The sequence below is a fragment of the Papio anubis genome, chromosome 11, assembly GCF_008728515.1.
Source record: "Papio anubis isolate 15944 chromosome 11, Panubis1.0, whole genome shotgun sequence".
NCBI lineage: Eukaryota > Metazoa > Chordata > Mammalia > Primates > Cercopithecidae > Papio > Papio anubis.
The window spans coordinates 91,040,789-91,053,552 of NC_044986.1; the positions used below are offsets into that span (position 1 = coordinate 91,040,789).

Genomic DNA, 12,764 nt, shown 5'->3' on the forward strand with positions numbered 1-12,764 from the left:
GTAGCTGGGACCACAGGCACGTGCCACTATGCCTGGCTAATTTTTAAAATTTTTGTAGAAATGGGGTCTTGCTATGTTGCCCAGGCTGGTCTCAAACTCCTGGGCTCAAGAAATCCTCCTGCCTCAGCCTCCCAAAGTGCTGGGATTACAGGCGTGAGCTACCATATCCAGCCTGCTTTCTATTTTTCAATAAATAAATTATAAACTTGGGGCTCTCAACCTTTGCAGGTGAGGAAATGTCTTGGTAATTCAACACCTAATTCTCCCCCATGCCTGAAATTCCTCTCACAATGCAGGCATTACAGCCCTGTTTCTGTGAGAGACGTCATGAGGCACAGAGGATAACACCCCTCGCCACATCTTCTGTAATGAGGGTAACGTGTTGTCCATTTCTTTATAAAGAATCCCCTCTCTTCCTTTCAGATTGCAAATCAAAACTTGATGGCCTCCTGTGATTGTGAAAATATTTTAACTTAACAACTAAAACAAATATAAAGTTCCCAAAGGAAGCAGTGAATTTTGGCACTAGAGTGAAAGTAGGTGTAGAGTGCTGGAGACTCCAAAGGGTTGAGCCTGTTTCTAAAGCTGGGCTGGGTGCAGTGGCTCACACCTGTAATGCCAACACTTTGGGAGGCTGAGGTTGGAGGATCACTTGAGCCCAGGAGTTTGACAGCAGCCTGTGCAACATGGCAAAACTCCGCCTCTATGAAAAATACAAATAAAAAAAATTAGCCAGTGTGATGGTGCATGCTTGTCATCCCAGCTACTAAGGAGGCTGAGGTGGGAGGATCACTGGAGCCCAGGAAGTCGAGGCTGCAGTGAGCCATGATCATGCCATTGCATTCCAGCCTGGGTGACAGAGCAAGGCTCTGTCTTAAACAACAAACAAACAAAACCAAAAACAAAAAAACAGCAACAATAATAAAAAGTATTCGAGCTGAGCTGACTAGCACAGCTACTGCACTGTAGCTCCACTAGCTTCTGCAGCAAAATGCCTTCCTCTGTGCAATTTATGGCATCAATAAATAACTGATCCTAAAAGCAACAGGTGTGGAGTTCTTACTTCTATTTCTGACTTCTTACTTAGCTGTTAAAAAACAAAACCCATGCTGTTGCCAGAGTGATCAAAAACAGAAGGTCTTTTTCTGACAAAAGACAGATGGGTTGAAATTAAATGTGCCTTTGTTTATGTCGTTTTGGTTTTGGCTCAAGTTTGTTGTTGTGGTTGTTTTTTAAGCCCTTATTTAATAAAAGCCTTAGCAATGAACTGAAACAGGATGGAAATTGCAGGGCACTTCTACCATGTCTCAGGAACAACCAAACTCTAAAAGCAGTTGCCTCTGTTTCTCTCTCTCTTCTGTTAAATTGGATACTGAGGCAGACCAGGAGCTGGATATCCAAAGTTCTCTCAGAGTACAGCTCTTTCAATATGGCCATTGGGAGCCATTATTTAAGGGAGCAAGGACAGGATATGCATGAGCTTCTGACAGTAACTACATAGATGTGCTTCCCCTCTTTGGAGCTGAGAAGAGAAAAGGACAATTTCGGGCAAGAATTCCTTTCAGTCCCTACAGGAGGTCATTTTCTGTTCCTAAGCTTATAGCTCCATCCACCATTTCCCTTAGTGTAAGTGGGGGCAGCTGAGAAGGCGTTAACGGCAACTTGGGAAGCTGAAGTAGGAAGATTGCTTGAGCCCAGAGTTCAAGACCAGCCTGGGCAACATAGCAAGACTTCCATCTCTACAAAAAATAGAAAAACAAGTTAGCCAGGCATGGTAGTACATGCCTGTAGTCCTAGCTACTCAGGAGGCTGAGGCAGAGGATTGCTTGAGCTCAGGGGTTCAAGGCTGCAGTGAGCTATGACCATGCCACTGCACTCCAGTCTGGGCAACAGAGGGAGACCTCATCTCTTAGGAAAAAAAAATGTGGTAACACTCACCGATTCTGAACTAGGATGGGGCTGGTAGCAGATACAGGAGCCAATCGAGACCTGTGGGGTGGGGTGTATTTCCCCATCCACACACTCACAATGAGGATGTGCCCAGAGCCAGGGTCGGCCTGGGCCTCCTGTCAGGTGGAGCCCTAACTAGGAATGGTCCTGTGACCTCAAGGAGCCCTGCATGCAAGGCTGCACTGTGCTGGGCCCCATCTTCCTTCACGCGAGCCTTGCCTTCTTTCTGTTCCCTGACCGCCACTCTGAAGTGCAAGCTAGAGATGGGGACAGCTCAGATTACCTTAGCTACAACACCAGCAACTGACAGATGGAGAGGGAGGGGTGTTCTCTTCAGATGGAGAGGTACATGCAGAAAGAAAATCACAAGGTTGGCTGGGTGCAGTGGCTCACGCCTGTAATCTCAGCACTTTGGGAGGCCGACGCAGGTGGATCACCTGAGGTCAGGGGTTCCAGACCAGCCTGGCCAACATGGTGAAACCCCGTCTCTACTAAAAATACAAAAATTAGTTGGGCCTGGTGGCGGGCACCTGTAATCGCAGCTACTCGGGAGGCTAAGGCGGGAGAATTGCTTGAACCTGGGAGGTAGAAGTTGCAGTCAGCCTAGATCATGCCACTGCACTCCAGCCTGGGTGACAGAGTGAGACTCCATCTCCAAAAAAAAGAAAAAGAAAACCATATGGCCACAGACACCTAAGTATTTGTAGTCTCAGGGGAGAGAGAGAGAGAGAGAGAGAGAGACAGAGAGCACTCAGACGGTACTGGTTGATTCAGAGAGGACTTCGGAAATCACTAGCTCGACTCCGTCAGACATCAAGAGCAAAAATGAAGCTGAGAAAAGTGCTGTGGGCTGAACACGTCCCCCCAACATCCATCTGTTAACATCCTAACCCCCAGTACCTCAGAACGTGCCTGTATTTGGAGACAGGCCCTTTCAAGAGGTAATGAAGCTAAAATGGGCCCATTAGGGTGAGCCCTAATACAATCTGACTGGTGTCCTAAGAAGAAGAGCTTAGGACCAGAGAGAGACACCAGGGAGGCACGCGCACAAGGAAGATGCTGCGGGCACCGGGTGAAGCCGCCATCTGCAAGCCAAGGAGAGAGGCCTCGGGAGGGACCAACGGCACCCACACCTTTGTCTCGGCTTTCTGGCCTCCAGGACAGTGAGAGGGTGTTTCTGCTGCAGAAGTCGCCCAGTCTCTGAGGTATTTTTTTAAAATTTATTTATTATTATTATTGTACTTTAAGTTCTAGGGTACATGTGCATAACGTGCAGGTTTGTTACATATGTATACTTGTGCCATGCTGCTGTGCTGCACCCATCAACTCGTCATTTACATCAGGTATAACTCCCAATGCAATTCCTCCCCCCTCCCCCCTCCCCATGATAGGCCCCGGTGTGTGATGTTCCCCTTCCCAAGCCCAAGTGATCTCATTGTTCAGTTCCCACCTATGAGTGAGAACAACATGTACACATATGTTTATTGCGGCACTATTCACAATAGCAAAGACTTGGAATCAACCCAAATGTCCATCAGTGACAGACTGGATTAAGAAAATGTGGCACATATACACCATGGAATACTATGCAGCTATAAAAAAGGATGAGTTTGTGTCCTTTGTAGGGACATGGATGCAGCTGGAAACCATCATTCTTAGCAAACTATCACAAGAACAGAAAACCAAACACCGCATGTTCTGTGAGGTATTTTGTTCTTGCAGCCCTAGCAGAAAGTGAGGGAATTTGCCCAAGATCCCAGAAGAATCTAGACTCAGAGCCGCCTCTTCCAGTGCTGTGGTCTTTCCGTTTACCCCACAGCTGACCACACACACACACACACACACACACACGCACGTAGGTACACGCAGGAGGCTCACACTTGCAGAGGGTGTTTTCTGTATAGTCCTCTTAAGGCACAGGGGCCTCTGAGGGGGGTAATTGTGTGCAATTCAAGCAATACTTACTGTGGCCACAAGAAACCTGAGCCTGGACACTCAGAAGCAGAGCTGTTGGTGCAGCGAACACCCTAATTCTGATCTCTTGGGGTACAGGCATTTTACATAGAGGTGTGTCGGGGTGTGTGTGACAGAGAGAGAGAAAGAGGGAGAGGTAGGGAAGGAGGGAAAGCAAGCACACACTGCGGGGGAGCCTGAACCCACGGAGGCTGGGGTAAGCTACAGGCTGTCTCTTCTCTGCCAGCTGTTTCTAGGCGGTTCTAGAGGGCAGGTGCCTTTGCTGTCACCACCAAACACGCCCAGGCTGAGAGCAAATGCTTGTGTGTTCCTGTGGTGCCTGAGAGCTTAGATCAAATATATTTTTGAAGGACTTTGCACAATGGAAGAAGAAATAACTCCAGCTTACCTCCAAGCTACTTGGATGCCAACTCCCTAAGTTTTTGGGTGTTCCTCCAATGCAGAACTTCTGTGGGGCGCTCACACCCGTCACATTCAGTCTGAGTTCTCCACACTTCACCCTTCCCTCCGGGCTCTTCACGCAGCATCAGGTCCCAGCTCAGCCTGCCTTGGAGCATTTCCAGCCCAGTTTCATGGGACAGTCATTTCCCTTAAAGTCAGGTTGGCTAATGTATTTCCACTTCTGTAGCTTTTCTCCATACAGTGCCTCCCCTGACTTCATAATATCACTCACTTGGCTATTTACAGAGTGTGTTTTCCACCCGCGAAGACCCACCTGTGTTCCCAAGGGGCAGGGGTGGGTGCTGGGCAGTTCCTGCAGACCACCTTCTGCTCAGCCACTTCCAATCTCTTGTGGCCATTTACTCTTGAGGAAGAGTCAAAATGCAACCTTTGTGAGGTGAGATGCCTTCACAGCATGTCTGCAACCAGTGCGTGTGATCTATGTTTGAGTGTTCACATTTTATTTAGTTGCTAGTTTTAATTCAGTGAGTGGCACATGTGGGCATCGTGCTTGGCACTAGGGATACTACGGGACCCAGTCTCTGCCCAGGGGGTCTCCATGTGGAATGGGATACAGGAAGGTACCTGCAGGACAGCAGCACAGCAGGGCGCAGTGTTGCGGTTAGGGCTGCTTCTAAAGGAGAGGTGTGGCGGGCTCCGAAGGGACTCAAGGGTCGCCAGGCCATCATGGGCAGTAAGCAGCATATGCAACACCCCAGAGCTGGGAGTGAACCTGCAGGGTACTGGGCGCTGTCTGAAATGCAGGACAAACAAAGCCCAGGTGGGAACAAGGTGAGGGTGGAAGCAGGGCCCTGTTTGGTCCTGGGACAGCGTGGGATCTACCCGATCGACAATGGAAAGTCACTGAAGGTCTCTGCTGGAGGTGACACAATCGGATCTGCACTTGAGGAAGATGGCATCACCTGCTGTGAAGAGAAGGAGTGAGAAGGTGGCAGCGGTGGAGACGAGTGCTCACCAGGCTGCCCGGGATGGAACCCAGGGGTTATGAGGAGGCCAAGTCCAGAGCAATGAGTGTGCATGAGGGTGGAGAGAACCTAAGGAGAGGAAGCCTCCTGGCCCAGGCACCCAGGCAGATGGGGTCCCTCATTAAGAAGCGACAGGTGTGGGACACAGGGCCGGGGAGAGGGAGGAAGGTGGCCTCTGTCAAGTAGAGGTGTCTGTGACAGCAGGATGTGAGGACAGCTTGAGCTGGTGGCAAAGCCCTGGAAATACTCAAGTAGATGAACTGCTGTTTAATGACCTGCCCATTGGAGGCATTTCGTGGTTCTTCAACAATAAGCTTCCGTCTTTATCACTTGTATCACAGGCTCTCACCAAACGCAACTCCCTTTCTTGCAGATGCAGTGGAACCTTGATTTCGGCACGAGGCATCAGCTTTTTTGTGGAAGGTCTTGTTGAAGTGGAGATGTCCACTAACCTAACCCACCATAACATATCTTTTCCACACCTTTGATTTTTGCCTCCCACCTTCTCCCCTCATTCCTCTTTCATCCTTTTCTCTCCAAATGCAGCTGCCCTGTTTGCACCCTCAGCTACCAGTTCAAGTCTTTCCAAACAAGCATGAGGTTATGCTCCTCAGGCAGCAAGACGGTTGCTGCCTCAGCTATTTTTATAACCCTCTTTCTGCCATAGGAAGCTGGAGCAATCCAGTCTTCGGGCCTGGGCCCTCCTGGGGTTTGGTGAAGAGCCATGCTCTGTGGGTGGCAATTGGTTTGCCTGGATTGGCTTCCTCCAAGAAAAGACAGAGGGCTGGAATCATTCAGACCTCCTGAATCCACAGTGAGTTGACTCTCACAAATGAGTGAGCTCTTGTAAAGCACCCTCTTCTGTGATGTTCTACCATCTCCCCCAGTCGCCAAGGACCGCGGGTCCTGAGCACCCTGCCTGGGGCTTGGGCTCTAAAACAATAAACTGCAATGCTGGAAAGTCGTGCGCTGTGCCCAGTTGGCTCCGGTTATTTCAGGACATTTTCCTGCTCACAGGTCTGATTGCCAGAACGTTACCACAGGGGCACCCGGTTGTCCGTCAACTCGTTTACTTTGACGAGTTTCATGTGCAGGCAGAATGTGGTTGGGAAAGACATCATGTCATTGAATACTGAAACTCTTCTTATTTTTGTAACAGATTACACAGAGAACAAGATGCATAAGTATATGAAAATATTATTCACAAAATCAAAGATATTTCAACAGCTAGAGGCATTCAGATTTCCCCAGGATTTGGTTCAAAGAGATTGATCATTGACACTCAGGGGAAGCTGAATAAAGGCCATCCCTGTTCGGGGAAAGTAGCAGAATGAGGTTGATGTTGCACTGAGTTAGGCTGATTGGATACCATGGATGTATTTTTCCCATAGGTCAAATCTGTATTCTCTGTAAAGTAAAAAGAACAGTCCTGGGGAAATGAAAATAGAATGGGGAGGATTTAGAGCCTGTCTTACCTTGTTCACATTAAATGTTTTTATTGTAGCAGAGTCCTTGGAGCTTATATTTGTGACACAATTACAGCATTACAAAAGTTTCAGGGAGGAATATGTCAAGCAGTTTGCAAAAGGAAAGGTCCTGTAGTGGAGATAATAAAATACAGGACTTCAGTATACTTTCTTGTGAGCAATCTCTGCTGCTGACTAGTGAGTGAAAAGACAAAATGTTGTAATTGGACCTGAAAACCTCAAGCACCGGCTAGGCACAGTGGCTCATGTCTGTGGGAGGCCAAGATGGGAGGATCGCTTAAGCTCAGGAATTGGAGACCAGCGACCAACATAGCAAGATCCTGTCTCTACTAACATTCAAACAAATTAATCAGGCGTGGTGGTACATGCCCGTAGTCCCAGCTACTTGCAGGGCTGAGAAGGGCGGATCGCTCAAATCTGGGAAGTCGAGGCTGCAGTGAGCCTTGCACTCCAGCCTGGGTGACAGAGAGAGCCCCTGTCTCAAAAAACAAAGATGACCAAAAAAAAAAAAAAAAAAAAAAAAGCCTCGAGCACCCATGAATGTACAATTTCATGTGCAAAATGCCTTGTCCAGTACCAGCTGGTGGGCCTTTCAAAGTCCCCATTTATTGGAGCATGAAGTTAAGAATGAAGAAGGCACTGTGGATGAACAAACCGGACACCTAATGGGGCAATGGATGGGAAAATATTTTAATGGGTGTTTAGTACTAGGTTCTCTAATAAATAGTCCAGTGGCTAGTGAGAAAATCCTTTTATATGTCCTCAATTCCTTTCAAGCAATGAATTTGCACTCACAAGATTTTTTTGAAGCAGTATTTTCCTTTTTCTTTTTTTTTTTTTCCAGACAGAGTCTCACTCTGTCACCCAGGCTAGAGTGCAGTGGCGTGATCTCAGCTCACTGCAACCTCCGCCTCCCAGGTTCAAGTCATTCTCCTGCCTCAGCCTACCTGGTAGCTGGGCTTACTGGTGACCACCACCGCCCCCCACTAATTTTTGGGTTTTTAGTAGAGACGGGGTTTCACCATGTTGGCCAGGCTGGTCTCGAACTCCTGACTTCAGGTGATCCACCTGCCTGTAAAGCAATATTTTCTTGATTCATCTCTGTCATCAATAAATAAGTCATTAAAATTTCTAGGGAAGCAAAATTAACAGATAGAATCTGAAAAACTAAGAAATCACACGGAGTTTGTTCTTTCTCCCATATACTTTTTTTTTTTTTTTTTTTTTTTTTTTTAGACAGAGTCTTGCTCTGTCGCCCAGGCTGGAGTGCAGTGGCATGATCTCGGCTCACTGCAAGCTCCACTTCCTGGGTTCACACCATTCTCCTGCCTCAGCCTCCCGAGTAGCTGGGACTACAGGCGCCCGCCATCAAGCCCGACTAATTTTTTGTATTTTTAGTAGACACAGGGTTTCACCGTGTTAGCCGGGATGGTCTCGATCTCCTAACCTCGTGATCCGCCTGCCTTGGCCTCCCAAAGTGCTGGGAATACAAGCATGAACCACCACGCCCTGCCCCCCAGACTTCTTTTTAGCAATGGACGATCTTGTTTCACTTCAATGGGAGGTGATAGGGTAGCGTGATTGTGAGCGTGACTTCAGAATCAGACCAGCATGGGTTCTAATCCTGGCTCTGCCACCCTCAAGTTACCTTCTCTTCTCCTAAGCCCTTTCAGCTGAAAAGTGGTAAATGCAGACGCCCACTGCACAGAATAACGGGAGGAATTTTTAAATAATGTAATGAGTGGTTCTTGCACTTGCTTCTTAGAACCGTAAAGTCCGGTCAGGGTGTGTCAGGGGTTGCCATGTGGCTGGAACTGGCTCTCCACAGTTTCTTCCACTGACACAGATCTGCGTGCCTCTGACCTGTATATACTGGGGTTCCACAGAGGAGCTCATTGTATGACAGGCTTGTGCTAAAGCAAGCGGACAACAATAACCGCTGGTTAACCTATGAGAAGGTGGCCCCTGGCTGTTTCTAACTCTGCACGACTATAACTCTTAAAGGGTCTTCCTTATACTGAGCGGAAATCCATGTCTCAGAAACTTTTGCTGATTCCTGGCTCTAGTTCTGCCCTCTGCAATAACAGAGTAACATCCGTCTTTCACCTTTGCTCAGTCCTTCCTTCCAAGTTAAGGTCTCACAGCTCCATCCACCACAGGAGAAGCCGGGGCCAGTCCTTCATTAGTTTTTTGTTTGTTTGTTTGTTTTGAGAAGGAGTCTCGCTCTGTCTCCCAGGCTGGAGTACAATGGCTCAATCTCAGCTCACTGCAACCTCTGCCTCCCTGGTTCAAGCCATTCTCCTGCCTCAGCCTCCCAACTAGTTGGGACTACAGGTGCCCACCACCACACCCAGCTAATTTTTGTATTTTTAGGAAAGACGGGGTTTCACCATGTTGGCCAGGCTGGCCTCAAACTCCTGACCTCAAGTGATCCGCCCACCTTGGCCTCCCAAAGTGTTGGGATTACAGGCATGAGCCACCGCGCCCAGCCCATTGGGTTGTTTTATTCACTCACCCAGTGTGGGCATTTTTCTACGCTCTGGTATGCAGAGATGAGCAAGACAGAAGATCCTTGATTTCACAGAGCATATGAGCTCCGGGGATATGAAGTTTCTATCCTCCTAGGGAGGGCTAGTTGTTATTTGGCCATAGAAACAAGTGACCATCAGAACCAATTTAAAACCCATTCTCCTTGATCAACAAGGATTTCACATCAGTAGCCAAGGCCAGGCAATCCTCAAGTCTTGCTCAAGTAACCACGCTGACAGAGGCAAATGCCCACCAATCCCTAAATGCTCCGGGCACTGATATCTCTGAACTTCATGCTTTCCAAGGCCCTGTGTGAGATCAGCTCTTCCCTTTGCTCAGAGACTGTCCCCTGCTTAGCAAGCAAGGAAGTCAGCGTTCTGTTCCAGATGGGGAAGGGTAGGCTCTGCCTTTGATGGGAGGCACACAACTTAGATTGTAAGGAATAAGCAGGGTACCACCAGATAAATGACATGCTGCCAAAGAAATCGAATCAGGAGGGCTGACAGTGAGCAATGGGGTGAGACAGAGGGACTGGTGCTACTTTAGATGAGCTGCACAGAAAAGGCCAATGAAGACACAACTTTTGAGATAAGACGTGAACAATAAGGAAATTCCTACTGAGGCATTCAATGAAAGTCATGGGCTGGGCGGGTTTTGAGCTGGAAAAACACCTCAAACCTCAAAATGAGAAACTGCAAGCTCAGAAAAATAAAACTCCAGTCCAGCAGAACCATACCTGCTAAAGTAGGGGCCACAGCCTCAGAGAGGGGACAGGTGGTGACTACGCATGAAATCCCTGAGTTTCCAGATTCTCTGAAGCTCTTAAACTGAGACCTGGTGGGGAGGGGATGTCACTTGGGGGCCAGGCAGCAATTCTGAAATAGTAACTCGTAGATTTCTGCAAAATGCCATTAATAAGCCAGACTTACCATCTGTGTGGGCTCTATATCCAGCAACAATAAAAATAACAGGATCCCCAGACACCATTCTTGCTTGTAGGTGCATTATTTGCTAAGTACTTTTTAAAGCTAAAATGTTGCAGCTGTCTTTTCTCCAAAGACAACGTGCATGGAGATTCATGTGACAGGTGTGGCCTGCCACGCTCTGTGGTTTAGGGGCAGCTGTAGATTAACTGCAAGTCATGTTTGGTTGCTGATGACGTGACCTTTGCCACGTCACTTAGCCTTTCTGCACTTCAGCGCTATCTGAAAAGCGATGGGGATAGAACATCTGTTCTACCTACATCAGAGAGTTGCAGAGGAGATGAAGAAGAAAGCTTTGAAAATTGGAAGTACTTCAAAATATGAGATCAATACTGCGTTTCTGGAAAAAATGTTATGTTTAAGGCACATATTTGTAGACTGAATGACACTGTTCACACTTCCTCAGTTGATGGCCAGAGTCCCCTATATTTGTGACACGCTTCTCTTCTGAGACTGCTCTTTCCCTAACACTGTCCTCAGCAATGCTGAGCAGGTGGGCTCCGGACTCTTGGTTCCTGCGCTTCCTGCTGGAATTCCTTTCCTTTCTACATATCCAGATTCTACAACACACCCGCTTCAAGCTCTGCCTCTTTCCTGAAGCTGCCTCATAGCTCTACTTTTTATTTTTAATTGACAAACAATTGTATATATTTATGGGGTACATGTTCTGATACATGTTTTACATTGTGGAATGATTAAATCAAACTACTGAACAAGTCCATCACTTCACATAGTTATTTGTGTGTGTGGTGAAAACAACTGAAATCTACAACTTTGGAATACACAATGCATTTATTATGGTAGCTGTTTGCGCAATAGATCACTAGAGCTTACTCCTGCTAACTGAAATTTTGTACCCATTGGTGAAGCTCTCCCCTTTGTTCATCCTCCTCCTTTCCCATCCTGTGGTAATCATCACTCTACTCTTCTACTTCTGAGTGCGGCTTTTTTTAGATTCTACATGTAAGTGAAATGATTCGATATTTGTTTCTGTGCCTGGCTTATTTCACATAGTGATGGACACCTACGTTGCCTCCCTGTCTGGGCTATTGTGAACAGTGCTTTAATGGGAGTGCAGCTGTCTCTCCAGCACACTGATTTCGATTCTTCTGGATATACAGCCAGAAGTGGGATTGCTGGATCACATGGCAGTTCTCTTTTTAGTCTTTTTAGGAACCTCCATGTTGTCTTCTAGAATGGCCGTAATAATTTGCCTTCGCAACAGCAGTGCAAAGGGACGTCCTTTTCTCCATACCATTCTCACAGGTGTGATGAATTCTGATAGTTTTCCAGTTGTTTCTCCTAGGTTTTCTTGGCAGCAATCACGTGAGCTTCAAGGTACTAAAAAAATACTGAACACGAGATAAATGACTCTGGAACCCATGAGTGCCTGCAGGAAGAAATGATGTTCAAGAACCACTTTATCTCCATTTCTATACCTCCAGCTTTGCTCCTTTTGCTCAAGATTTGACTATGCCTTGACTCCTGTCCTGATCTTCTGGACCTGTGCCTCACCCCATCCACTCACTCACTGGACAGGGCCTGGCATGTATCGGGTCCTGGGGTTCAGTGGGGAATGGGTCAGCATTCTAGGTGCAGGAGGGCTTGCCACGCTCTGTGGTTCTAGGGGCAGCTGTAGATTAACTGCAAGATGTTTGCTTGCGGATGACGCGACCTTGACAAGTCACCTAGCCTATCTGCACTTCAGCTCTACTGAAAAGTGATGGGGATAGAACAGCCATTCTACCTACATCAGGGAGTTGCAGAAGAAAGCTTTGACAATTGGAAGTACCTCCAAATATGAGATCAGTGCTTTGTTTCTGGAAAAATGCCACACCAGACAATAATCAAGTGAACAAGAAAAACAGCAGATAGTGAGAAGAGTGAGCAATGCAGGTATCGGGGGGAAGCATGCTAGACAGAAACAACAACGCAGAAAAAGTTCCTGAATCGGAACAGAACTTGGTATACTTAGAGAACACACTGGACAAAAGGGGGAGTGGGAACAAGAGATGTGACATTTGTTGGGTCCTATGACTTCCCACTCAGGAACATGGCACGTCTCTTTCATTCAGGTTTTTCGTGATGACTGCCAGCAAAGTTTGGCATTTTCTTTTTTTTTTTTTTTTTGAGCTGGAGTCTCGCTTGGTGGCCAGGCTGGAATACAGTGGTGTGATCTAGGCTCACTGCAACCTCTGCCTTCCGGGTCCCAGTGATTCTCCTCCCTCAGCCTCCCGAGGGATTACAAGCGCGCACCACCATGCCCAGCTAACTTTTTGTATTTGTAGTAGAGACGGGGTTTCACCATGTTGGCCAGGCTGGCCTCGAACTCCTGACCTCAAGTAATCTGCCCGCCTCGGCCTCCCAAAGTGCTGGGATTACAGGCATGAGCCACTGCGCCCGGCCGGCATTTT

The 12,764-nt window shown here is 47.6% G+C and overlaps 1 protein-coding gene across 1 annotated transcript in view; it reads right to left on the bottom strand.

Annotated features, from left to right (window-relative positions):
* GJD4 (gap junction protein delta 4) overlaps positions 1-12,508 on the bottom strand; it is a 31,904-nt gene extending 19,396 nt beyond the window's left edge. The window contains exon 1 of the mRNA XM_009214285.4: positions 10,297-12,508. Within this exon, the coding sequence (XP_009212549.2) occupies positions 10,297-10,372 (76 nt within the window). The 5' untranslated portion in view covers positions 10,373-12,508. The remainder of the gene's footprint in view (positions 1-10,296) is intronic.
* Positions 12,509-12,764: the final 256 nt, after the last annotated feature.